Consider the following 25,301-nt stretch of genomic DNA (forward strand, 5'->3'; position numbering starts at 1 on the left):
CGAAGTCGGAGTCGGAGTCACCAAAATCTTACCGACTCCGACTCCGGAGTCGTAGTAAATGCCGCATGGGTCGTCATGCACTGCACCTATTTGATTGACGATGCTGCGCTCGAAATTAGCTTTTGTCGAAAAAAGGCCATTTTGCTGTATTGGACGAACGTTTTCAGCGAAAAAAGTAGAAGAAGGCGAATGCCCCAGAACCTGCTTTTTAATTCTGCATGCTATTTTTAATGCATATTTGCAACACAAAGCCTTAAAATGCACAAGCGATCGTTTCAGGCAAGATAAAAACATCTCCATTATAAACTTCAATACCATGATAAGAATTTTAATAGAACCGTCCGGAGTCGGAATCGGAGTCGGAGTCACCCTGAAATCCATCGACTCCGCAGCCCTGCATGAAATATTTAGAAATTGCAGACTTTTATCATCTACTTTAGTTGCTTTTTGTGCTGAGCACACATCAAGCCTTATTAGTGTCGTTTTTCACACAAACAGGATCTCTTTACCCGTGCCCCACGAGGGCCTACTTCAACAAAAGAGCCTTCATAAAAGTGATGCAAAGAAAACAACAACCTTGCGAAATACGAAACGCACTAGCCGAAAATGGTGTGCAGTTACCGTATTGACATTCATCTTTACCGTTTGAGTTTCTCTGGAATTTAACGACTAACGAGGTAATTTTCAGCTTAACCCTCGCCCCGTTGCACAGTGTGGCCGAACACCAGTTTAGCGCGAATTTAATCCCAGCGCTCCTCGGATCCACTGAAAATGGTTCTCTGGTTCCAAAACTGACACTTACCCCTCGCCGGACTTATTGGTTTTCAAAATACGCGCCGGCCGAAGGGGGGGGGGGGGTTGGTACGACCCCCGTCGCTGTTTCGCCCCTGATGGAGCTAGAGCCCCGCGGAAAAAACGAGCGTGTGCGCCGTTACGAGACGCAGCGACTGGTACCCGATTTTAAGGTCTTAGGCCAACCTGTGACCTCTGAGGTCAGGTCAAGTGACCCAGGCGCGGATTCATTTTTTATTAATAACTTCGCGAAAAAATGCCGCAGAGCCGCAATTTTGGTATCATCATGTTCGCCTCACTCAGGCGCGTCGAATGGTATACTTTTTGTTCGGCTGAAGTTAACTTCAGGTGTTGACCGTGGGTCAAGGTCAGGTCAGAGTCCTCCAGATCACGAAGTTGGTTGAAGGAGGTCATGTTGCATATCATTCGATTCAGCAAGTCTTCCTGAGTCCATTGGTGGCTTTCTCGACTCGCTAGCTCAATTTAATCGGGAGTTATTGACGAAAAACTCTTATTACCCTAGTGACGTCATAAATGACGTCACGTAAGACCAACAATGCATAGGTGAAGCATCGGACCTTGCAAGGAGTGCATGAAATCACGATTTCGTGTGCTTGAGATAGTTTATTAGGCTGGAGCCTGTCCGGCCGCGCCGCCCCCGACCTTGGTCAGGTCACATAGGGCGGCCGACTAGACATGTTCAAAGCTGAGTTGACGGCAAATAGGCAAAAACTGGCAGCTGAAACTTGCTCGCTTATGTTCAGAAAGGTGCGGAGAGTTCAGCCATGCCCTATTCGTCATATCCATTTTTATCCATTTTGACATTTTTCAACTTCTTTATTAAATACTATCGTGAGAACGATACACATGCAGGGCTCTTGTTCTAACTCATTAAACTCAAAAACCATTCATTGAAAAGCTACCATGATAGCAGAAACAGCTTCATCATGAATTGTGCTATCCGGTGATATGCTATTTTCTCATATATCTTCTCGAAACTTCCGTAAAATTTACGTTGAAAACTGGACATATTTATCAGTACCATAGCCCGATTTTAGGAACCGGAGCGTGGGTCTACTTTCGGCAGGGATATAAGTCCTCAAATGGTAAAGTGGCTTAAAAATAAGGTTCTATCAGATAACTTCAGACAATTTCCTACCCATTGATAGGTATAAATAACAGTTTATCGAAAGTCGGGTTTTTGATTAAATTCGCGCTAATCTGGTATTCGGCAAGACCGTGCGTTGGGGGGGCCATTTTGGCCCCCCCCCCCCCCCTGTGGTTTTTCCTGAATAGCAAGAAAACGGCGGCGCGCAGCGCCGCCAAATTTTCAGTACCTTCCCGGGCATCAATTTGACACCTTCACACCAAATTTCAAGTCTTAGGTCACCTTAGGTCAGGAGTTATTGAGGTCAAACTGAGGTCATGTTCGAGCAAAAATGAGCAAAAAACATGCAATCTTGAAACGCTCACCAAATCTACAGTTATTAAGCAATTTCAAAGTTCTTTATATGGTCTAGTAGACAAAAAGCGGCGCTACAAAACTGCTATCTCGGATTTTCAGAATTTTGGGTTTTTGACCCAAAAAATTTCAAAAAACTGATTTTTTTTGAAAAACTAAAAAAAAATCCAAAATTTTTCCGAATTTCGAAAAAACCGGAATATATGTGATAGTACCTGCGCTCTTCTATATACAAACCAAATTTTAGATCGATAGCTCGTTTTTTGGCCAAGTTATAGCGAAAAAACTGTTCAAAAATGATGACGTCAAATTTTTGAACTCAATTTTTAGCGATTCTAGACCTCGTACGGCAAAACAAAGACCACCATTGAACTCCCCGTGACAAGCTGCATCGATTCGATACCCATTTTATGCAAAAATATCAACTTTGAAATTTGACCTAATTTGACCTGACCTTGACCTGACCTTGACCAAAACGTGACCTAAGCTGGCCCCAAAGGCTGCCTGACCCACATAATCGCATTTGTCATGTAAAATGGACCATAAAACATGTATCACACGACCCTTTCATATTGTGACCCCCCAGTGACCTGACCTCTGTGACCTCAGACCTGACCTGGTATCAGTGACCTCAACTAGCAAAATATGTGTTTGAAGAACATTTCCCCATCGATGATTTTCAATGAAATGCATTTTACTCGATTTTACAGCGCATTTCTTGAAATGCCTGTAAACGGTGAAAATTGAACCTTTGACCTGACCTGTGACGTCATCGGTTTGACCTAGGTCAATAAAATTGGGTCACAAGGTAGTTCCCTGATAGGGCTATCCAACACCGTTTGCCGCTTGTCGCTACGTTGTGTGGTTCTCGAGATCTTAGGGGGGGGGGCCAAAATGCCCCCCCCCCCCCAACGGGCGCGTTGCTCGGCAGAGCCCAACGGGGCGCGGGTTAACATGGCTCATTTTGGTTAGATTCTTTATTTATTTTCTCATTCACTTCCATTTATTCATTCTTTTATAGATGGCTTAAGCTTGAGCACGAAGGCGTTCATAAATGGGTGTTCCATATTCATCTAATTTAGTGTCCCCGTCTAATACAGAGCCGCCCATTAGGCTTAACGCTGCTCTTCCTCCCCCTCCTTATCTCCAGTCCGGACTATATCAGGGACTGACTGTCGGTCACCACTCCAATGCCTGCCTTCCAATGCCATGCCGTTCACGGCTCCTCATCGATGGCCGGCGTGAGGTCGACGGTGCCGTGCTGGGAGTCCGGCGCGCCGCGCAGCCCGTGCAGATAGGAGCGCCTCTGCGGCACCTTGGTGGCCGCGTCACGCCGCGTCTGCGTCTGCGCGCCGGCCGGCCGGTACACCTGGCTGGTGGCGTCGCGCCGCAGGTGGCTGCGCTCCGTCTGCGCGCCGCTGGTCCGCCGCCGGCGCAGGTCAGCCAGCAGCAGCGCGCGCCGCCGCATGGTCCACTCGTTCCACGAGTACTCGGGGTCGACGGCGACCGGCTCGGGGTGCAGCTCCGTCTGGACGGCCCGCTCCGCCAGCAGGACGGGCTCCGGCGCCGGCCGCGGCCGCTCCGTCAGCGCCTCCTCCAGGTCCAGGAGGTGGATGAGCTCGGCGTGCCGGCGCGCGCGCTGCTCCACGGCGGCCGTGTAGTGCTCCGGCCGAGCGGCGAACGCGGCCAACGCTGCCGGAGTGCTGCAGCAGAAGTAGCGCTCGTCGTAGTAGACCAGGCCGAGGCGGTGGTCGCCGACCAGCAGCTGCCCACCGCCGTCCACCAGAGCCACCGGACACAACCGGTTGTACTGCACCGGCAGCTGAGTGAGGTTCTTCAGCCGGTCCACGGCCAGAACCCGAGCGCGGGAGCTGTCCTCCTCCTCTTTCGGCGTGTCCTCGCTGATGGAGGCTTCTTCTTTGTCTTCAGTGGCAGCGGCCTCGGCCATCGCGCGCTGATTTCTCTCGAATTGCTCGGCGTCCGTGATGACCTCTACGTCTGCGAGTCGTTCTGCCAGCCAGCCCTCGGGTACCAGCTCGCGCTCATGATAAAGCGCCATGAAACCATGAAGCTGACTGTGAAGCGTGCTCAGGGTGCTCAGACACACCGTCTCCACCTGGAAGCCTCGCCACACGTCGGCAACCTCTACAAACAGCGGTAGCACCACGCAGGCAGGCACCGCCGGGCTGGTATCGATGATGCCGTGCAGCCTCCTCAGGAGGCGTTCCAGCGCGTCACGCAGCTGGATCAGCTGGGCGGCCACGCGACCCACATCGGCCAGCAGCTGCCGCAGGTACAGCTCCAGCTGGCGGTAGTGAGCCGCCATCTCCGCGCACAGACGCACAAACTGCGGAGACAGGCTCTGGTCGGCCGCGTCGCCGTCGTTGATGGGCTCCTCAGTGTCCTTCACACCGTCCTCTTCACCGTCCTGATGCTGCTCCGCCTGCCTGCGGATGACGCCGTTGTAGCGGGCCGTCATGGTGGAGCACAGCTGCAGCTCCTGGTCGATCCCTGCCCTGGTGGCGCTGATGGCGCGCTCCAGCAGACCGGGCACGTCCTCGATCCCTGCGCCGCCCTTGCCGGCGTGTCGGTTGAAGAGACGCACACCAGCGACGATGTCGGCCAACTCGCCTAGCTGGACGCGTCTCTCGTCTGCCGACAGCGCCAGGAAGTTTCCGAGCTCGGCCGGCGGGAACACGCTGTGAAGCGCAGCGGTGGCCTCGCGTTCTACGGCGTCATCGGAGGGCTCCCCGATTCCATGCACCAGGACGGTGAACGCCACGATCCTTCGGTACGTGGTCTCCAGCTCAGGCCCGCTGGCGCCGGCCGCCGTGGCTGCGACGATATCCTCCACGATAGGCGTTAGCCGGCTCTCGACAGTGCGGCCGTAGTCGGCTAGCACGTCACCACGCGGCATGTAGCTGGTCTCAAAGAACACCTGCATGCGGATCAGCTGTCCGGCGGGCGAGTCCCGGGCTGTCAGACGACGAACGCAGAGTGCCACCAGACGGTCGCCGTCCGGCTCACTGCGCATGTTCTCCAGGAGGCAGCCGTGGCGCGGGTCGAGCACCACAGCCTTGATGGTGAAGGCAGCTAGTGTCTCTGACACCAGGGTGCCTGTTCTCTGGCACTCGGTGGAGATCTTCTTGATGATGCGCCGGATGATCTCCTCAATGGGAGTAGCCTGGGTGGGGTCCGGGGAGTTCATCGCTGCAGAATTGCTGTGAGCTCTGGACCGTCAGAATAGAGTATTGATCATGCCTCACACAACTGAGGACAAGTTGGGCTTAGAGACGCTAATGCTGTCTTTGTAATTTCTGTGTTTATCTTTTCGTTGAGAGATCAAACACGGGATTTTCTTCCAAGTTTCTGGATCGCTGACGCACTCGAGTTCATTGCCTGCTTACAGCCAACTTGCATTTGGGAAAACCGGCTTAGTACAGATGAGGCCCTAGCATTTTACGCTGAGCTGTTTTGATGGAACGACTGAAATGGCTAAGCTCCTCTTCTTTTAATAGGTCCGCTCCGGTCCGCTCAAGGCCCGCTATTTTCTCAAAATCTGATTGAAATTAAAGGTATTCTATGCCTAGATCGTGACGCGTATTCATTGGTGCTTGCAGCTATAGATTTTCATTTTCACTTACGCCTGTTTTAGGTTACGTTTAGTATTTTCCTGTTTCAACTAGATGAAGAACAATTATATGCGGAAAACTAAAAGGTTGTTTTGCCTCTCTTCTCAAGAGCATCGTCTTGACCTTACCTCGTACCTAATTTTCACAGACGTGGCACAGTACCTGCGCCAAAAATGTGGCACTGTCTGTTGTCATTCACTTGAAATGTTTGCGGAATTTCATAGATGAAGCCAGTAAGGCACTCGCCGTGAGGCGTGAGCGCAGCGCATTTAAAGTAAATAAGAGCTGATAATGCTCTTTCCAGTAATGCGTGGCACATTTTTGCAGCACTGTATCTTTAGTTATTTCGAGACTCGTTAGCTAAGGAATTGTGTGTCGCATCGCATTAATCTTATATGCAAATGGGATGCACAATTCGCATTGTAACTTGGATCTCGCAATCATTTGGGACCTGCCTGTTACATTGCTTTCCGCTAGTTCGTTCCACTTCGGAATGGCCGCCAGCATTAATCTCTAGTGACTGTAGAAATGGGAAACGAACAACGTGTACCACCATGTTCGCCCGGGTTATTACAGGCTCATCTTTTATCAACAGGATTATCAATGTTCACAGACATTTCCCAGAATCGAACTCATAAGTCAACCACACGCGACCAACAGCACTCGTGAGACTCATCCGACCCCATCCATCAGGCTTTGAGTTTCCCCGATGTAAGGACTTTCCGAGAGCTCTTTGAGCTTCCGTGCTCAAAGCTACAGGGAGTTGAGTTTTAGAGCTGCTGATCGCCGGGACTCGGTCTGATTAGGTTAAGGGAGCAGCCGCGCTGTCCAATGGTTACTTTTGTCCTAGCGCTGCCTGGTGTGACGGTCTGGAAGTAAAGTCACAATCCCCCGCGCCCGCTGACACTGACACATGGGCCAGACATTTTTGTGTTTATTGCAGTCTCCAAATGATGTCGTTAGTTTTGCTGACGGGTCAACTGCAGCTTTTAGCTCAAACATACACGAATTGCTCCTATTCTGCCCACCGAATAGTGTTCATTCTTTTGACCTGATTGCCAAAAACAGGCCGATATTTCATATAGTGAACCCGAAAGTGTTAAATTGTTCATACCTTTCGCCCGATTGCCACAACAAGCCAATATTTCCTACACAATACGCTTGTTGTGTTCCCCTCGCCCTCGCCGGTCGTACAACATTCCAAATCGCGCTCACTGCTCCTGGCCGACTGTCGCATTTGGCGTCAGAGGCGTGACCTCAAATCGATACCGCCCGGGCTTGCCATTGTGTTTTCCGCGCACTCGAGCGAGGCCCCCACTTTGTGTGGAGCGCTGTGTGGACTGGCTACTGTCGCCGACCGGGGGGTTCTCACGCCGGCGGGGCTGCTCAGACCGACTGGTGTCGCCGACAGCTGGAGACGGACACCAAGGCGTGGGAGTAGGTGTGGGAGTGGACACATCCAGCAGCCGACACTGGCGGATGGAGGCCAGTGGATGAGGCCGGCGAGCCAGCTCCTTCAGATTCCTGCACTCTTATGCAGCTCTAGATGTCTGGTCACTTGTCCAGAGAAAAGCATGCAAGCGAGGCAAGTAAAATAAAATATTTGAACAAAATAGAATCAAATAAAGTCAAAGTACAAACGGCGCAGCGTTAGTTGACAACAATCCACCTATTAATAAACTCGGAATTTAAAGCTTATGGTTGAAGCTGGACATGGTGTGAAATAAAGTCATCTGAACCTGTTAGTACTACAATCATGCCGTAACCACAGGTAATAAAAACTATTTATATACACTGTGATAAGAACGAACTTGTTTCTGAAAGCAATAGCTAGAAGGGCGAGGAGTTCGATTGGTCTGGAAATCTGTGGATATGGCATAGAAGGCTGGCCCGATTTATAGTTCGGCAGTATCACCGACACCATCGTACCAACGTACATATACGGTATTTGACGACTTTTTGGCAAACAAGTATTTGATAAATATTAACGCTGGGAGGTTGTCCTTGAAGTTCCATGCTCCCTAGACATCGTGTACCCAGCATGCAACTGTTGGCTTAAGTCAGGAAGCTTGGTGGTAGCCCCTACACGTGGGTCAAAGATTGGCAAACTTAAGCGAGTGTCCCACACTGGTCGATAGCCATAAAAGCAGGAAATGTGTTGTGTCGCCTTTGCAATGTTTGTTCACTGCTAACAGGCATGCACGACTTGTTGTTATTCTGCTCAAAGTCAGCAGTTAAGAGGAACATCAAACATCATTGCAATGTTGATCACGTTAGCCCATTTGGTTTATCTGTTTCAGACAGTGGCGGATCTAGGATTTGAGTTTAGGGGGGGGGGCAAACATTGCGCCGCCAGGCAAGTCGGCGAGAATTTCAAATGTCCAGTCTTAGGAACAAAGAAAAACGAGCTACCCCTATTTTTCTCCTCGGATTTCGGGAATTACTATTTTTTTATTTTTTAAATTTTTGTCAGTCCGGCCAAGCCAGGGCAGCGCAAAAAAAAAATTGCAGCCACCCTGACTCCGGGAGATAGTTAGAGAATAGCTCACCGGCGCTATGGACGGTCCGTCCTCTACCTCCCGCATCACCTCGGCAAGACCTCGTCCGAAAGGTCCGCCCGCGCCGGTTCTCAAGGGCTTCTGTATCCGGAGACCGATAAGGGTGGCAGCAGCAGGTTCATGTGTAAATGCCCACGAGTACGACCAAAGGCCACATCAGCGTACGTACCTGCGATACTATACGCAGTCAGGGTTGCCACGTAGTTAAACGTATTAACAGTTGTTTCCGGTAATAGAAAATGAGATCAGTCGATTAAGAATCCCAACAAGAAATAGACGAACAGCGCATTTGTTTTCGGTCCTGCATTTATTGATGCAATTACAATGAACATTCCTTAACTTTGGGACTAAACTTTGCGAGCTAGCAAAATTATACAATAAGTGTTACTTTCGAGAGGAGATAAACGATGCTTCTACAGACTACATAGGACCACAGCGCAACAGCCAACGGAATCACACTGAACAGCGTTAAGTTCCCACAACATACTGAGCTTCTCGAACACCTCGCAAACCAAAAGCTCTGACTGAGCCCTTCTGTGTTTGTCCCCGTTAAGGCCGTGTTACACTGCCGAATTTTGGCCACGACCCTGTCGCCGAACCACGTCGTGTAGGAAATCGGCGAACAGTTCACCGACAGAGGCGAACAGTTCGCCGACAGAGTCCGATTTGCAGAAAACGGGTGGGGGCCCCCCTAATCGTGCGCGGGTCAAAGCTGATCCATGATTCGGCGACCATCGCGAATGAATGGCGAATCTGTTGCGAATAGTCGGCGATACCTTGGCAACAAGTCGACGCACGCAGCGACATGTCGGCGGCGACTCGGCGACTGTTTGGCGATCATGTTCGTTTATTATAAGTTCGGCGAACGGCCACGAAATTTTCATTTTTCATGAAATATTCGTGGCGGTCGTGACGAACCGTAAAAGTCGCGCGGTGGACACCGACTGGTCTGCGAAATGCCAAGACCGTGGAAGGAAGATGCCGAATCGGTCCGCGACATATGATGACTTGCATATTCGTGCACATTCGTGTACCAAAATTCGGCAGTGTAACAAGGGCTTTAACTGCCGAATTTTGGTACACGAGTGTGCACGAATATGCAAGTCATCCTATGTCGCGGACCGATTCGGGATCTTTCTTCCACGGTCTTGGCATTTCGCAGACCAGTCGGTGTCCACCGCGCGACTTTTACGGTTCGTCACGACCGCCACGAATATTTCATGAAAAATGAAAATTTCGTGGCCGTTCGCCGAATTTATAATAAACGAACATGATCGCCAAACAGTCGCCGAGTCGCCGCCGACATGTCGCTGCGTGCGTCGACTTGTTGCCAAGGTATCGCCGACTATTCGCAACAGATTCGCCATTCATTCGCGATGTTCGCCGAATCATGGATCAGCTTCGACCCGCGCACGATTAGGGGGGCCCCCCACCCGTTTTCTGCAAATCGGGCTCTGTCGGCGAACTGTTCGCCTCTGTCGGTAAACTGTTCGCCGATTTCCTACACGACGTGATTCGGCGACAGGGTCGTGGCCAAAATTCGGCAGTGTAACACGGCCTTAAACTGTTCGCCGATTTCCTACACGACGTGATTCGGCGACAGGGTCGTGGCCAAAATTCGGCAGTGTAACACGGCCTTTAGACAGTGGCGTATCCAGGGGGGAGGCCAAGAGGCCATGGCCTCCCCCTTTGGGATCAGACATGCAAGTGGGCCCTTTGGGTCACTTGAGTGCAGTGACGTACCCAAGGGGGCCTCGGGGGCCCCTGAGGTCCAAGGATAACTCAGGGGGACCAGCGTGACGAAAGCGTTTTGGGTCTCCCTGCCTTAATTCCAGTACCAGACAAAAAAAGTATTTTACTCGGAAGAAAAACTAATATCAAACGGCGATATCTATCAGTGACGAGCACAGATGGCCCCTAACTACCTGAGCTGAGAGCCCCTGGCTACCTGAGGGGCCCCTGGTTACCTGAGGGTCCCCCGGCCCTGGTCACTTGAGGAACCCCTGGTTATCTGACGAGCCCCTATTTACCTGAGGGGCCCCTGGTTATCTGAGGGGCCCCTGGTTGTCTGAGAGGTTCCTGGTTGTCTAAGGGACCCCTGGCTATCCGAGGGGCCCCTGGTCACCTGAGGGGCCCCTGGTCACGGGACCCCTGTTTACCTGAGGGGCCCTGGTTATCCGAAGGACTCCTGGTAAGGGACCCCTGGTTACCTGAGGGGCCCTTTGTTACCCGAGGGGCCCCTGGTTACCCGAGGGGCCCCTGGATACTTGAGGGGCCCTGGTATCTGAGGGGCCCCTAGTAACCCATGGGCCCCTGACCCCTGGATGGCCCTTGGCCAGTCATCTGAAGAAGCCCTGGTCACCTGAGGGGCCATGTTTACCCGGGGAGTACCTCCTGCAGTCACATGAAGGCCCTTAGTTGCCCGAGGAGCCCTGGTATAACCGGGCCCTGATTATAATCATAGGTTCCCCTGGTCACGGTAACCTGGTGGGCCCCTGATCAATTGAAAAGCCCCTGCAGTCACCTGAGAGGCCCCTGATTACCTAAAGGGCCCCTGATCACTTGGATTCAATGGCATAGCCAGGGGCGAGGGGACACGTGTCCGTTATATGGTTTAGGGTCCCCTCGGGCCCGAGGGGCCCTACGGTGCCAATTGACATCAGCGGGTCCGCGCTGGCCACGCTTCAACTGGAAATGAGTGAAAGGACACCACGGGGCTATTGAGGACACGTCATGGGCTCTTATGTGTAATCTCCAGAAGGGCCCCACACCAGATTCTGAAGGACCTTGCCGGCCTCTGAGGGAGGGTCCTTGAAGGCTAATGAGAGATCAGCTGTAAGGGCCCCACACCTGTTTGTTATGCCCCCACGGCCCACACCAGTGTTTCTGAGGGCCCTCAGAATGGCGCCTGGGAGGGCCCTCACCGCCACCTCTAAGGGCCCCACACCAGCGCATCTAACGGCCACTTACCAGCGACTCTGAGGGCCTCTTACCGGCATCTGAGGTTCCCTTGCCGGTCTATGAAGGGCCACTAGTAACTTTCAGGGCCCCATACATGCCTATGACGGCCCCTACCAGCGTCTCTAAGCCCTAAGGGCCCACAACGGCGCCTGTGTGGACCCCACACCAGCGCATCTGACGACCTTTTACAGACACGTCTGAGGGACCAACACCGGCGACTCTGAGGGGCTCACTCGCTTCGCTTCTTCATAAAAGACCGTGCATTTTGTGCACATTGCTCAGGCAAAGTGATACTTTATCTGCCAATTTTCCACATTTTCTCAGGGCTTAGACAGACAGGCAGGCAGATAGTGAGACAGACAGACAGAGGGGCCCGTCCGCAAGGGGGGCCGGGACCACTGTGCCCAATCCCCCCATCGAAATGTTCTGGATACGTCCCTGCCTGGGTTGTCAGTGGCCCCCAGGTAACCCGGGGCCCCTTCGAGAGCAGGTTGCCCCCTCCTGGGCGAAATCCTGGGTACGTGCATGCTTGGGTGTCCCAAGAGAAACGACCTTCAGGGCCTTATCCGAAGTATTGGGCCAAACTTAAATAAAGTCATTACGTCATTAAGTCATTAAATAAAGTCAACTACGTCAAACTATCTTAATTTTGCCGTTTGATAGCCCTCAGAGGCCGGCGTAGGGCTCTCATAGGCCGTCTCAGAGCCCTCAGAGGCTGAGACCGAGCCCCAGAGGCTAGCGTGGGGCCCTCAGAGGCCGCTTCGGCGGTCCTCCAGAAGCTTAGACTCGGGCGTGGGTGGGACCCTTTGACGCTGGCGTGGAACCGTAAGGAGCCAGCGCGCAGCCCTCTAAGGCCAGCCGTGGAGCCCTCTAAGGTCAGCGTGGGGCTCTCTAAGTCCATTGTGGGGCTTTCTAATGACAGTGTGGGGCCTTCTAAGACCAGTGTGGGACCCTCATGTTCAGTGTAGGGCTGTCTATGTCCAGCTTGGGGTCTTCTAAGCCCAGCGGCGTGGGGCCTTTTGATGTCAGTTTGAGGCCCACTGGCCACTGAGACCAGCTTGGGGCCCTCTGAAGACAATGTGGAGCCCTCTGAGGCCAGTGTGAGGCCCTCTATGACCAACGTGAACCCTCTGAGGCCAGCGTGGGGCCAGCTGTCATCTGACTTCAGACGCTGGTGCTGGGCCCTCAGAAGCCAGCACGGGGCCTTCATAGGCTGGCATTGGGCCATTAGAGCCACTTCGAGGGCCTCGGCAGCCATACTTCAGATCTCATGCATGTTTGAGTTCCCTGAGGTAGGAGCTTGGCCCTTAGAAGCCGGCGCGGAACCAACAGAGGGCAGCATGGGCTTCTAGAGACCGGCGTGGGTTCAAGAGCGGCATAGGGCCATCAGACTGACTCAAAGACTCCCAAGAGCCAGCGTGGGGTCCTGGGAGGTCAGCAATAGTATGGGCCTCTCCTGAGGCCATTATGGGGCCCGCTGAGGCCAGAGTCGTTCATTCTGTTGCCGAAGAGAGGCTTTCAGAGGCCAGAATGAGCCTTCAGAGTTTTTAGATTGCCAAGTGTGCCTAAAAAGGCTCCCTCACATGGCAAAAGTGGCAAAGAACCGCACCTGTGCGTGGGTTAAGTATTCTACCACTGCACTGGGGCCCCTAAGGTAAGGGTGGGGCCCCTTGAGCAGGTTTGGCCTCCCCCTTTTCAAGATCCTGGTCCCTGGATACGCCACTGCCTTTAGATAACGGTATGGCTCATGAAAAAGCCGCGATTGGTAATCTTCTTTACGTTATTCCTCTCAGAAACCTATCTCGCACTTGTTCTCAAAGGCACGCAGTACACCGTTCTTTCTGGCCATCACTGAGTGACACAGCGGCAGTAGCTCAACCATATCGTTCAGTGGAAATGCTAGGTACTAATGGATATTTAGACCCACCAATATTTTTTCAGCTCCTACGACCTACACCCATGCTATCTAGCAATAAAATATTATGCAAACACTTCTTATATACCCATGCAAACCCACCACTGTCCAACCGCTCACCAGTTGTGGTGACCCCTGACCCCACTGGCGTCTGGCGGTCTGCTGTTGACGGTTTGTTTACTTGGTTCAAGGTTTCAATAAATCGCGTTATTTTTTTTTTTTTTTTGGTAGCAGTAGCAGTAGTAGCACTGCTGATGGATGATGGACTGACATTCATGGGGCGGAGGACTTTTTATCAGCTCACAACTTAATACCACGAATATGACAACCTTCTAGTCCTCCATTTATTTCACATTTTCTTTTCAAACACAATATTTTTAGTATTCAAGTTGTAGTTTTTTAGGGGGGGGCAAAAAGATATGTTTGCCCAGAGGTTTTCCGTTTAGGGGGGGGGCAATTGCCCATTTTGCCCCAACGTAGATCCGCCTTCAGAGGTCCACTCATCGTCATTTATCACAGACAGGAGGCGCTGGGTCGACGGGTATAGTCCGTACTCCGTGCTGTAAAGACGCGTTGAATATTACAAATTAAGTGCGCGAATGTAGCAGAGTCGTTTTAGTTATTGATCTGAGGCCCGTTGGGAACCAGTCACTTTTGTTTATTTTTGCTTTGTTGTTTTGAATTACCAGACTTCGAGCTCAGACGTATATGGTAAAATTAGCACGATACATTATATGAACAATCTCGGAGACCCTCTTTTGATTGAAACGATATAGCATCTTTCCCCACACATTCTTATAATCCAGCTTTCGTCCCGAACTATTCTTGTCGACCGAATTGCCAGTGCCTTCTCTCGGGACTGGCTGATTGCATTTCTCCCGAGACCGAATGTGGTTACGGGCAGCGGGCTGAGTCCACATGAACCCAGCTCAATGACTGACGTACGCTTTATGTAACTACTTCTTTCTCATGATTTTTTTTTTGTGATTGCACCTTCAATGGAACTAAAAACAAAGCGCAAGATATGCAGCTTACGGCTGTGGTTGTTTGAGTATTGAGTAGCCTGTGAGGCCAGAATTGGCAGTGCAAGGTTTGCTCAGCTTACACGTTACGTATTTTTAAATGCATTCAATTATCTTTCCGTATGGCAATTCGAAAACGTGCGCTGGTTGTAGCTCGTTTTGATCAGACGTGTCACGGGGCACGATCGCACGAGCACCCGTCCGGCGTCCGAAATTAATGGTCACCACTGAACCGGACGGGTTGTCCTCGGCTCCCACAGCCGCGTCATTTCCGAGACCAGCGCGAACAGCAGCCCCTTCAGGCGTGCTCTCAGCTCGCAAAGCTCGAGTTATTTCGACTCAGTGAGAGCTCAACAATCTTCCATAGTCGAGCTGTGAGACGCGGAGAGGCTCATCCCAGCTATCGAAATTCATCAGGGCTTCATCTGAGCTGTCGAAATTCATCTGAGCTTGTGAAGCTCAATTAATGGGGACGGTGGTTGGTACAAAACATCAAAGGAATTCATTTTATATCACAGGGAGTTAAGCCTCTTCACTGCAGAGCCAAGCTTTCATTCCACTCTGACGCCGGTAAAAACCACGACATAATCTCTCTGATGAGTGCTGCCCATCGTAAGGCATTGGCTTATTTACGAAAACGTCACACGATGATCCGACAACGTTTTAACCAATTTGATGATAGGATAATATTGAAATTCGTGATGCAGCATTTTTTACATAAGGTATGTTTTATGTGTAATAGGTTTTTTGTAATTTGATGATAACATTGTTTTCACATAAAAGGCCGTTTCCGTGCGGGAACTGATGTCAAAATCCTTTTTCGACAGTGCTACCTAAAAGTGTCTTCGTTATCTCAAGGATCTCAGAACTAACGCAAGAAAGTGTTTTCGCTCGTCAGAAGTCACTACCGGTCCATTTTGTTTGTACTCACAGCCCGTCAGCTATTATTTTCTCCGTATGTCCCATGAGGTGCCATCTGTCCGTGCTAAAAGCCACAGTGGATGACAATGGAAACTTGATATAATGGCAGTCATAAAGTTTCGGTCAATGAAAAGGAGAGCGATGGATAATAAGAAAGAAAAGACATATATGTGCACCAGCTGGGCACTTCTACAAGGTACCCAGAATTAAAACACCCTAACTACTGCGCCAATATATACAATCGATACTTACCAGCCGTCACCAAAGCATTTCGGTATTATTTTATATCACCTGTTCTGTGTCCTGCATCCCAGTGCACACTAGTTGGATGCATCTCTCCAATAGCGACCCACTGGCAGATGCTGATTGTCGGACACTCACTCCTTACTGGTAGCGTTCTAACCACGCACCACCTCCTTCACCGGCAGACTATGAGCTGGAGGACTTTGAGGGCGACCGGAGGTACCGACCGCGAGACGTGGCCTCCCTCTCTGCCGACACGCACTTCTCACCCCACGAGGTCAAACGGATCTACCGCGGCTTCAAGGTCGAGTGCCCGATGGGAGTGCTTGGAGAGGAGGACTTCAAAGACATCTACTCACGCTTCTTTCCTCAGCAGTGTAAGGGAATGGGAATGGGGAATGGGTTGAGAGGCGGGTCCCACATTCACTTTTTTACCATGCAACGACTAACGACAAGAAGTTTGCTAGTTAGCTGTTTCAGACCTACACATTCGCCAAAGAAACCACGATAATACCTATGGTAATGATACAAGGCTGTGATAACTAGCGTGGATCATATGTTTGTGTAAAGCTAAGCACTACCATTTTTTTCTTTTTCAGCGAACACTGGATTGTACGCCCATTACGTCTTCAATACGTTCGACATTAATTCGACCGACCGCGTCATCAATTTTGAGGTGGGTTTATGAACGTAACGTACACCTATTCATTGATGATCATTTACGTGACGTACCTACCTTCTCGTGTTTTGTTTTTCATGACCCATCTAGAGTGAAATTTTAAACTTAACTTTGTTAGAAGCTTGAAAGTACCCTTCAATCAACTAGCATGCAATGTACGCAAAGCACACTTCGGGCACAGTTTTGTCAAACTGGTAATTAGTAAATATATTATTGATTTTTTCGAGGGATGTCGGTATGTAGTATCAGCTGTTTCGCAGCATTTATACTGTGGGACTGTTGACTTTCATTCTGTGTCGGTCAGGAGTTCCTCAAGTGGCTGTCACGCACGGCTATGTCGCGGCTGTGTCCCCTCTATAAGTTCTGTACAGCCTCTGACGGTGGTCTGTCCGCAGGAGTTCCTCAAGGGCTGTCACAGCTGTGTCGCGGCACAGTACAGCCTCTGACAGTGACCTGTCCCTCAGGAGTTCCTCAAGTGGTTGTCGCGGCACAGTACAGCCTCTGGCAGTGGTCCCTCCCTCAGGAGTTGCTCAAGTGGCTGTGGCGGCTGTGTCGCGGCACAGTAGGTACAGTCTCTGACAGTGACCTGTCCCGCGGGAGCTCCTCAAGTGGCTGTCGCGGCTGTGTCGCGGTACGGTACAGTCTCTGACAGTGACCTGTCCGCAGGAGTTCCTCAAGTGGCTGTCACGGCTGTGTCGCGGCACAGTACAGTCTCTGACAGTTTTCGGTCCATCTCGCAGGAGTTTCTCAAGTGGCTGTCGTGGCTGTGTCGCGGCTGTGTCGCGGCACAGTAGGTACAGTCTCTGACAGTGGTCTGTCCGCAGGAGTTCCTCAAGTGGCTGTCACGGCTGTGTCGTGGCACGGCGGAGGAGAAGCTGCGCTGGATGTTCCGGCTCTACGACATCAATAACGACGGCCGGATCACGCGCGGCGAGATGACCTCGGTCTTCATCAGCATCTACGCCCTGCTCGGCGGCGTTAGTCTGAGCCTGCTTCAGGAGGACTCGGCTGTCGCCGGCAGGGTCGACCAAGTCTTTCAGGTGGGCAGCCGCCGGCCAAACTGTCGCCATAACTTTCAGCCAAAGCTGAAAGCCGAAAGGGCATTGAAGTGAATTGGAGCGAACGCCATATGGCTCCGTTTACAGTTAAATCGTTTAACATGCTCACGTTTGCAGTATTCGCCATCCTATATTCATTGTTCATTGCTGTGGCTGAATGGAGGCGCCTGAAAACAGCTGAAACGGCTCCTTTCAACCGAAATATTACATTATCTCTCACTGGCTCTGAAAAGTGAGAACTACCGACTGGATGAAGGGTTTTGGATGAAACGGCGTCAAAGGCTAGGACATATAAAAATTTAAAAGTAATTATAGCTTGCAGGAACACTTTTTAACACACTTGTCATCTATCTTTTTGCAGGGTTGAATTTAAACGACATTTTATATACCTGGATAATGGACACATTTCCCGTCTTCAGCTACTATGTAAAAGAATAACTGCATTGTGCGTTGTGCTCATTTTAGTTCTCCGCTAGTCACTGAACATCAGTTGGTAATTCCATAACGCAACTTCTCAGTTAACAGACACTTCCATAATTTGAAGCGGTAGCAGTTTTGCCGTCAGAATGATGTGGAATTTCATCGATCATGAAGCCCGCCGTTGTTTTCACTGTAAAAATATGGCGGCAACTGCTCTAGACCGCCGTGTTTACTTCTCCGTCGTCCACTCAACGCTAATGAAGATGAATGCGCCTGGCTTTCGCTCTAACATCAGAGACCTGTGAAACTAACTAGCTGGACTTGGGGATAGCGATTTGGTAAGGCTCATAATCTGTCTGCCTGACAGGGACGTAGCCAAGGGGGGGGGCGGAGGGGGCGCCCGCCCCTCCCTTGGGGTTTTCAGGAGGCCCCCCGAAAGGATTCAGGCCAACGTGGGCCGAAGGCCCACGTTGGCCTGAATCCTTTCGGCCTGAATCCAACGTGGGCCGAAGGCCCACGTTGGCCAAAATCACGTCGGAGGCGAACGAAATTCACCCGGGAATCTAAAAAATGACGTCAGAACAATCAGGGCCCTCTGACCAGCCTGACAAGTGACAGCTAGGGCCCTTCTCATCTCCTGTGAATAACCGCTAGTGTCTGTGTCTGACCGCTAAGGCCCCTCTGACTCCTCAGTAGAGAGGAGGCCCTCTGTGGGTAGGAGGCCCTGTGTAGAGAGGAGGCCCCCTTAGAGAGGAGACCCCCTGTAGAGAGGAAGCCCTCTGCAAAAAGGAGGCCCTCTGTAAAAAAGAGGCCCTCTGTAAAATAGAGGCACTCTGTAAAAAGGAGGCCCTCTGTAGAGAGGAGATCGTCTGGAGAGAGGAGGCCCTCTGTAGAGGAGGACTCCCTCAGTAGAAAGGAGGTCCTCTGTAGGTAGGAGGCCCTCAGTAGAGTGAAGACCCTCTGAAGAGAGGAGGCCCTTTGCAGAGATGAGGTCCTCGGTATAGAGGAGGTCCTGTGTAGAGACGAGACTCTGAAGAGAGGAGGCCCTCTACATAGATAGGAAGCCCTCTGTAGAGAGGAGGTCCCTGTAGAGACTAGAGAGGAGGCCCTCTGTAGAGAGGATGCCCTCTGTAAAGGAGGCCCTCTGGAGAGAAAGACACCCTCAGCAGAGAGGAGGCCCTCTGTAGATAAGAGGCAATCTGTAGAGAGGAAGCCCTCTGTGGCTGTGTTGGTATTTTTACGATGGATGCAATTACCCAAACCATTTATCAGACCGTGGTGATATTCCCACACTGAAAACTTTTTTACCATTTCCTGGGGGGTAAACCCGCCATAGCATGGTAGCTTGACACACAGACGTTTTTTACCACCCTCCAGATGGTAAATTTTACTCTTTCATGGAGAGTAAACTCGTCAGGGAGGGGTAACGTGACACCCAGACGTTTTTTACCATCTTCTGTATGGTAAACTCTTTTGATTTACTCTCGTCTAGAGGGTAACATTTTCGGAAGTTACGCTCTGTGGAAGGGTTTCTCTTTAACGTGATCCTCCTCTAAAGAGTAGCATGCCATCTACTCTGTGATTTACCCTCTTACAGAGAGTATACCCTTCTGGCTTACCCTCAGTCAAATGGTAATGCTTACTCTTCCCCAAAGAGTTTACCCTCCAGAGGATGGTAGCTTGACACACAGACGTTTTTTACCACCTTCCAGATGGTAAATTTTACTCTCTCATGGAGAGTAAACTCGTCAGGGAGGGGTAACGTGACACACAGACGTTTTTTTACCATCTTCTGTATGGTAAACTCTTTTGATTTACTCTCGTCTAGAGGGTAACATTTTTCGAAGTTACACGCTGTGGAAGGGTAACTCTTTAACGTGACCCTCTTCTAAAGAGTAGCATGCCATCTACTCTGTGCTTTACCCTCTTACATAGAGTATATCCTTCTGGCTTACCCTTAGTCACATGGTAATGTTTACTCTTTCCTTTAGTGTAAATCCCCCAGAGGATGGTAACGGACCCACAGACGCTTTCTTCAGAAGCTTCGCGAAGCTTCTGTTAACCGGAGTTCATCAACTAAAAACATGATTCAAAAGCAACAATATATTTGGCATGCCGTACAAACAATACGAGGGGTTCACCAGCCATGAACATTGTGAGACTCTCCACTTAATCAAGTTATAACTCCGTATGAATAAGTGGAGAGTCTCATTCGATGTTCATACGGAGTTATAACTCCGTATGAATAAGTGGAGAGTCTCACAATGTTCATGGCTGGTGAACGCCTCGTATTGTTTGTACGGAATGCCAAATATATAGTGTTGCTCTTGAAGCATGTTGATTAACTCCGGTTATCAGAAGCTTCGCGAAGCTTCTGAAGAAAGCGTCTGTGGGCCCGTTACCATCCTCTGGGGGGTTTACACTAAAGGAAAGAGTAAACATCACCATGTGACTAAGGGTAAGCCAGAAGGATATACTCTATGTAAGAGGGTAAATCACAGAGTAGATGGCATGCTACTCTTTAGAGGAGGGTCATGTTAAAGAGTTACCCTTCCACAGCGTGTTACTTCGAAAATGTTACCTTCTAGACGAGAGTAAATCAAAAGAGTTTACCATACAGAAGATGGTAAAAAAACGTCTGTGTGTCACGTTACCCCTCCCTGACGAGTTAACTCTCCATGAGAGAGTAAAATTTACCATCTGGAAGGTGCTAAAAAACGTCTGTGTGTCAAGCTACCATCCTCTGGGGGGGGGGGTAAATTCTTTGGGGAAGAGTAAGCATTACCATTTGACTGAGGGTAAGCCAAAAGGGTATACTCTCTGCAAGAGGGTAAATCACAGAGTAGATGGCATGCTACTCTTTAGAGGAGGGTCAGTTAAAGAGTTACCCTTCCACGGCGTGTAACTTCGAAAATGTTACCCTCTAGACGAAAGTAAATCAAAAGAGTTTACCATACAGAAGATGGTAAAAAACGTCTGTGTGTCACGTTACCCCTCACTGACGAGTTTACTCTTCATGAAAGAGTAAAATTAACCATCTGGAGGGTGGTAAAAAACGTCTGTGTGTCAAGCATACCATGCTATGGCGGGTTTACCCTTCAGGAAATGGAAAAAAGTTTTCAGTGAACAAAGCGTTCAGCGATGCACACGCGGTAAATAAATATTACGATACAACTTGAATGCAACTTAAATATGAACACTTTAAGTGAATACTTGAATATAAATAATAATAAAGCTCCCTCGAATTGGATAAGGCACAGCGCACAACATTTGAAGTGAACGGCAGCGTTCCTGGATTGTCGCCCGTCTATGTGGGATAATTAAACTGCATCACTACAGTGCATGGCTTTTTTCTAAGTCGCCAACAAAATGCATCACAACAAAATGTATGTACCTACTTACAACACTCTGCCACGTGGCCGTGCACGGGGTTCTGTTAGCCAGATCAAACAAGCACCACTCAACAGCACGCAATGCTCTATCACATCGGTACTTACAATAAAATGTCCGCAGAGGCTCTATAGGCGATGAACAGCACACAAGCACAATCACCAACGGCCACGTGGCGCCGCACCGACACTGCTCACACCCTCCCTCGGAGACCAACGACGGAAAACTGACAGATGCGCGCGCGGCCTTCAACCTTCAAAGGCCGATCTCGTTTTTGATTGGCTGATTGATACTCTTTCAAATATTGTCTTCACGAGGGTAAACAAGATCCACGCATGAAACGACCACCTGCACACGAGGCACGATACCCAAGAGGAAAGAGTTTTCGTCATATCTAGGATTGCGAGAGTAATATTGATATTTACATGGTATAACACTCTTTGCTGGCGAATAACTTCAATTGAACCACGTACCTTTACCATGCATATAATGGTAGCAGCGAGGTACCCTTTCAATATACTCTTATCTTGCGGGTTTGGTGAAAATGAATCCTCCAGGAGGTGGTAAAAAAGTTTTGAGTGCATAGCCATGCTTCGCACAACTCATAATAATTTATTTGACCGAGAAGTTAATACCTATATACCTATCCATCGATTGTTTGTTTCATCTACGGCGTAAATGAAGCAAACCACCTGGACCATAGGAAAATTTACTAACGAAACCATGTTTTACTTACAGCAAGTAAACGTGGCATCATTCACACATAAAAAATTGATAACCGTATAGTTTCAATCTTGCAGGCGTCAGTCAGGTCAGAATCGTGACAAGCCTATTGGAAAATATAATGAACTGTGTCCTGCTTCGAGAAAACGAGTAAAAACCACCTAATTCTTTCTGAATTAGGTACGTCAGGTCAGATTATCTGATCTGTAAGCACCCAGGTGGCATTTACTGACAGGGGCACCGGGAAGGATCATCTGAGGTGAGGTGAGGTCATCAACAGTTTTTAGCCAATAAATCACGACATGATGGCCGATGGGGCTAGATAGTTGTTAGTGTACCAAACCGTTCGCCTGGTCATGACGCGCCGATTGGTACCCAGCGTGACCTTCCTAGGTCAGATTTTGAAGTTGACCTATCTATGTAGGTCGTTATAAACCATGTTATTTGTTATGACCTCTGGCGACCTCAATATTGACCTGACCCAAAAAAGTTGTTTACAAAAGTTGTAAGTCGTTCAACGAACTATCAAACGCCGTTGCCGTTTGTCGCTACGATTCGTGCTTTTCGAGTTCTGACGGGGGCCAAAAAGGCCCCCGCCCGATTCAGAGTCTTTCAGAGCCCGCCCGGAATACGGTTAAGCGCTTGAACGATATATGATAATACACCAAGTGTTATAGGTACTCTGACCGTCATCCAGTATCCATCCATTCCTCGCAAATCCTCCCCCCCCCCCCCTCCTGCTGCGGTCCGGCCGCCGCCGCCGCCGCCGCCGGCGCCCGAGTTTTTTTTTTTGCCAGTTACCATGCCACTGGGAGACTTGTGATATGCGTATGTTTCTTACCGCGACAGCGGTAAGAATAAGGAATCATACCAGTGCGCTGGCCATATGAAAGCTGAACAAAAGTCTGCATTATGTTGTATATGTAATTATGTAGGCATGAGACCCTCTGTAGAAAGGAGGCCCCTTTAGAAAGGAGGCCCTCTGTAGAAAGGAGGCCCCCGGGATTCCTCCGCCCCTCCCTTGGCCAAATCCTAGCTACGTGCCTGCTGCCTGTGTCGGGTAACAAACATGTTTAGTGTGACAGACTCCATTGCTATAACGTTATTTTATTTCCGCTATCTGCAATGAAGGAATGTTTATTTAAATCCCGCCCAACAGACCCAGTTATGATGATGCGGTCACCACCGTCGGTTCCTCCCGCCCGCCCACCCCTCTCGCCCTCTCCGCGTTAGTCCCTGTATGAGCGGGTCGTCCCGTGTCGGCGGCTGTGGCCGGGCTCCTGTCGATGGTGCCGCCGCCACTGTTCCGACACCGTTTGGCCATCAGACTATGATCACCCGCCATTGGCCGGGGCTGTACCCATTTCCCGGGCCACGGGGCGGACGACGCCAGCGTCCGGAGCCACAGGGGGCGGGCGGTCCGACGCGACGGGCGGCAGAGCCGGCGGTGACGCGGGAGAGGGCGAGGCGACACAGGCCCCGACCCGACACTATTGTCAGTCGAATTGTTAGGACGCTCCTAATACCGGGCTATTTACGCATAATTTCAAACACTTGTAAAAACAGAAAACCTTCCAGATATTTACCTACATTGAAAAGCACGCAATTCAACATCACCACTATATTTTTCTGCTGTTTACACTCTGGAAACAGCAATCAGCGGTCTGTGCTATGATATCAGGCGGTGTGGTGGGATGCCTCAAATCCAACAAATAGCATTACCTACTTGAAGCGCCGGCAGCATTTCCAGCCAGGCGCGGTACGCGGTCGATAGTGCTGCGCTGCGCGCCGCCTCGGCCGCCGCGGATGCCGGCTGTCCCGCCGAGCACCGGAGCATTGCGGCACAGTATCGGCTCCGCGGCAGGCGAGAGACGCCGCGACTATAAGCCGGGGTGATTTGTGTGGCGTGCGGGATTTTTGCATTGATTGTTGTACTTCTGCTGTAAAACTTCGGTTTTCGCTCGGTCATTGATAACATGATTCATGTTATCTATGACTAGGTGCATTTAATTACATTTGAGTGCATGGAGAGAGATTATAACGAAACTGTGAACAGCCACAGCCGAATTCGTTGAGCCGTTTAGTCACTTCTGCACAAATTGCATTGTGTTCTGTTGTAAAGCGTATTCTCGAATCTTAACAATTGGCATTGGCCTACGTTTACCCACTATTTCCCGTTGAAACCTATTTGAAACCCATCTGAAACCCTATCTGAAACCCACCTGACCTGCTATGCCCACAGAGGATGGACCTGAACGGAGACGGCGTGGTGACGGTGGACGAGTTCCTCGAGTTCTGCTCCTCGGACCCGACCATGATGAGCTCACTGGCGCAGCTAGCCACTGTTCTCTGAGAGGAACTGACCAGCGTCCTCTGAGGAACTGAGGAGGACCCACAATGAGCAAACTCCCGCTGAGGGAAACCCAAAGTCGGCTGCAGTCCTCTGAGAGGAACTGACCAGAGTCCTCTGAGGAGCCGAGGAGACATCCTCTGAGCAGGCAGACATCCTTCAATGAGCAGACATCCTCTGAGGGAGCTGAGACCGACACTATCCTCTGATGAATCGAGGTGTAGCTGCAACGACCCAACGTCCTCTGCGGGAAACCTGAATTCGGTCACACTCCTCTGATGGACGCTGCGGTGAACACAGTCCTCGTAAAGAGGCCGATTACATATATCAGTGCCCACGCTGATTAGGCTGGCGTGGCCCGATCGCATCACGCAGTGCTCTGTGACGCACAGTGACGCTTCGTGACATCCCGTGACGTTTCATGCTGCTCCGTGACGCACCGTGATCCACCGTTATGTTGCGTGTCGCTGTTGCGTGTGTTGGACCAGTGATACCTCCGCACTCCCATGGGAAGGTGGTGGATGACAGGGAAACTGTAACTGCGTGACGCTGTCAGGAGGCGCTTCCAGACAATGTGCTCCTTTATCTCAAACAGTGAACCGACGAGTGGACAGAGACATTGCCGGCCAGTGGCCACCCATCGCCATCCTGTGCCGAGCGCTGCCGTTAGAGCTGACCGGCCCCTGACGGCCGTCGGCGTGCGGTGACGAGCGGTCGGTGATCACGACCCGTTCACGACGCGTTGCCCGTCGGGCGTGGCCGTCACCTGCCTCCGATCGAGACAAACGACCACTCACGATCGTCGTCGGTCGCCGACGAGCGTCCATAGCGCCTGCCTGTCCCGACATCGGCACCTCGTCTGTCCGCCGAATGGGTCCGATCAGAGGCGACGAGCGGCGACGAACGGTACGGGACGAGGTGCAGGGAGGTGGCAGAAATGGGGAGAGGAAGAGAGAGAGAGAGAGAGAGAGAGAGAGAGAGAGAGAGAGAGGGAGAGAGAGAGAGAGAAAGAGAGAGAGAGGTGGTAGCAGACAGACGGAGAAACAGTGAGACAGAGACATCATAAAGACAGAGACCGGTAGAGGAGAGAGAGAGAGAGAGAGAGAGAGAGAGAGAGAGAGAGAGAGAGAGAGAGAGAGAGAGAGAGAGAGAGGAGAGAGAGAGAGAGAGAGAGA

General features: G+C 50.7%; 2 protein-coding genes across 3 annotated transcripts in view; one reads left to right on the forward strand and one right to left on the reverse strand.

Annotated features, from left to right (window-relative positions):
• LOC122376104 (Kv channel-interacting protein 4-like) overlaps window positions 1-25,301 on the forward strand; it is a 77,338-nt gene extending 52,037 nt beyond the window's left edge. Inside the window, exons 3-6 of one of the 2 annotated variants that reach the window (XM_043355799.1) lie at window positions 15,692-15,883; window positions 16,106-16,182; window positions 17,010-17,225; window positions 24,019-25,301. In XM_043355799.1, the coding sequence (XP_043211734.1) occupies window positions 15,692-15,883; window positions 16,106-16,182; window positions 17,010-17,225; window positions 24,019-24,129 (596 nt within the window). In that variant the 3' untranslated portion in view covers window positions 24,130-25,301. The remainder of the gene's footprint in view (window positions 1-15,691; window positions 15,884-16,105; window positions 16,183-17,009; window positions 17,226-24,018) is intronic. The other variant, XM_043355798.1, reaches the window with a different exon arrangement.
• Window positions 3,239-5,859, reverse strand: LOC122376103 (cilia- and flagella-associated protein 206-like). The gene has a single exon (XM_043355797.1). The coding sequence runs from the start codon at window positions 5,460-5,462 to the stop codon at window positions 3,471-3,473; it is 1,992 nt and encodes a 663-aa protein (XP_043211732.1). The 5' UTR covers window positions 5,463-5,859; the 3' UTR covers window positions 3,239-3,470.

Source organism: Amphibalanus amphitrite, unplaced genomic scaffold (genome assembly GCF_019059575.1).
Source record: "Amphibalanus amphitrite isolate SeventyFive unplaced genomic scaffold, NRLGWU_Aamphi_draft 002017F_arrow, whole genome shotgun sequence".
Classification (NCBI taxonomy): domain Eukaryota; kingdom Metazoa; phylum Arthropoda; class Thecostraca; order Balanomorpha; family Balanidae; genus Amphibalanus; species Amphibalanus amphitrite.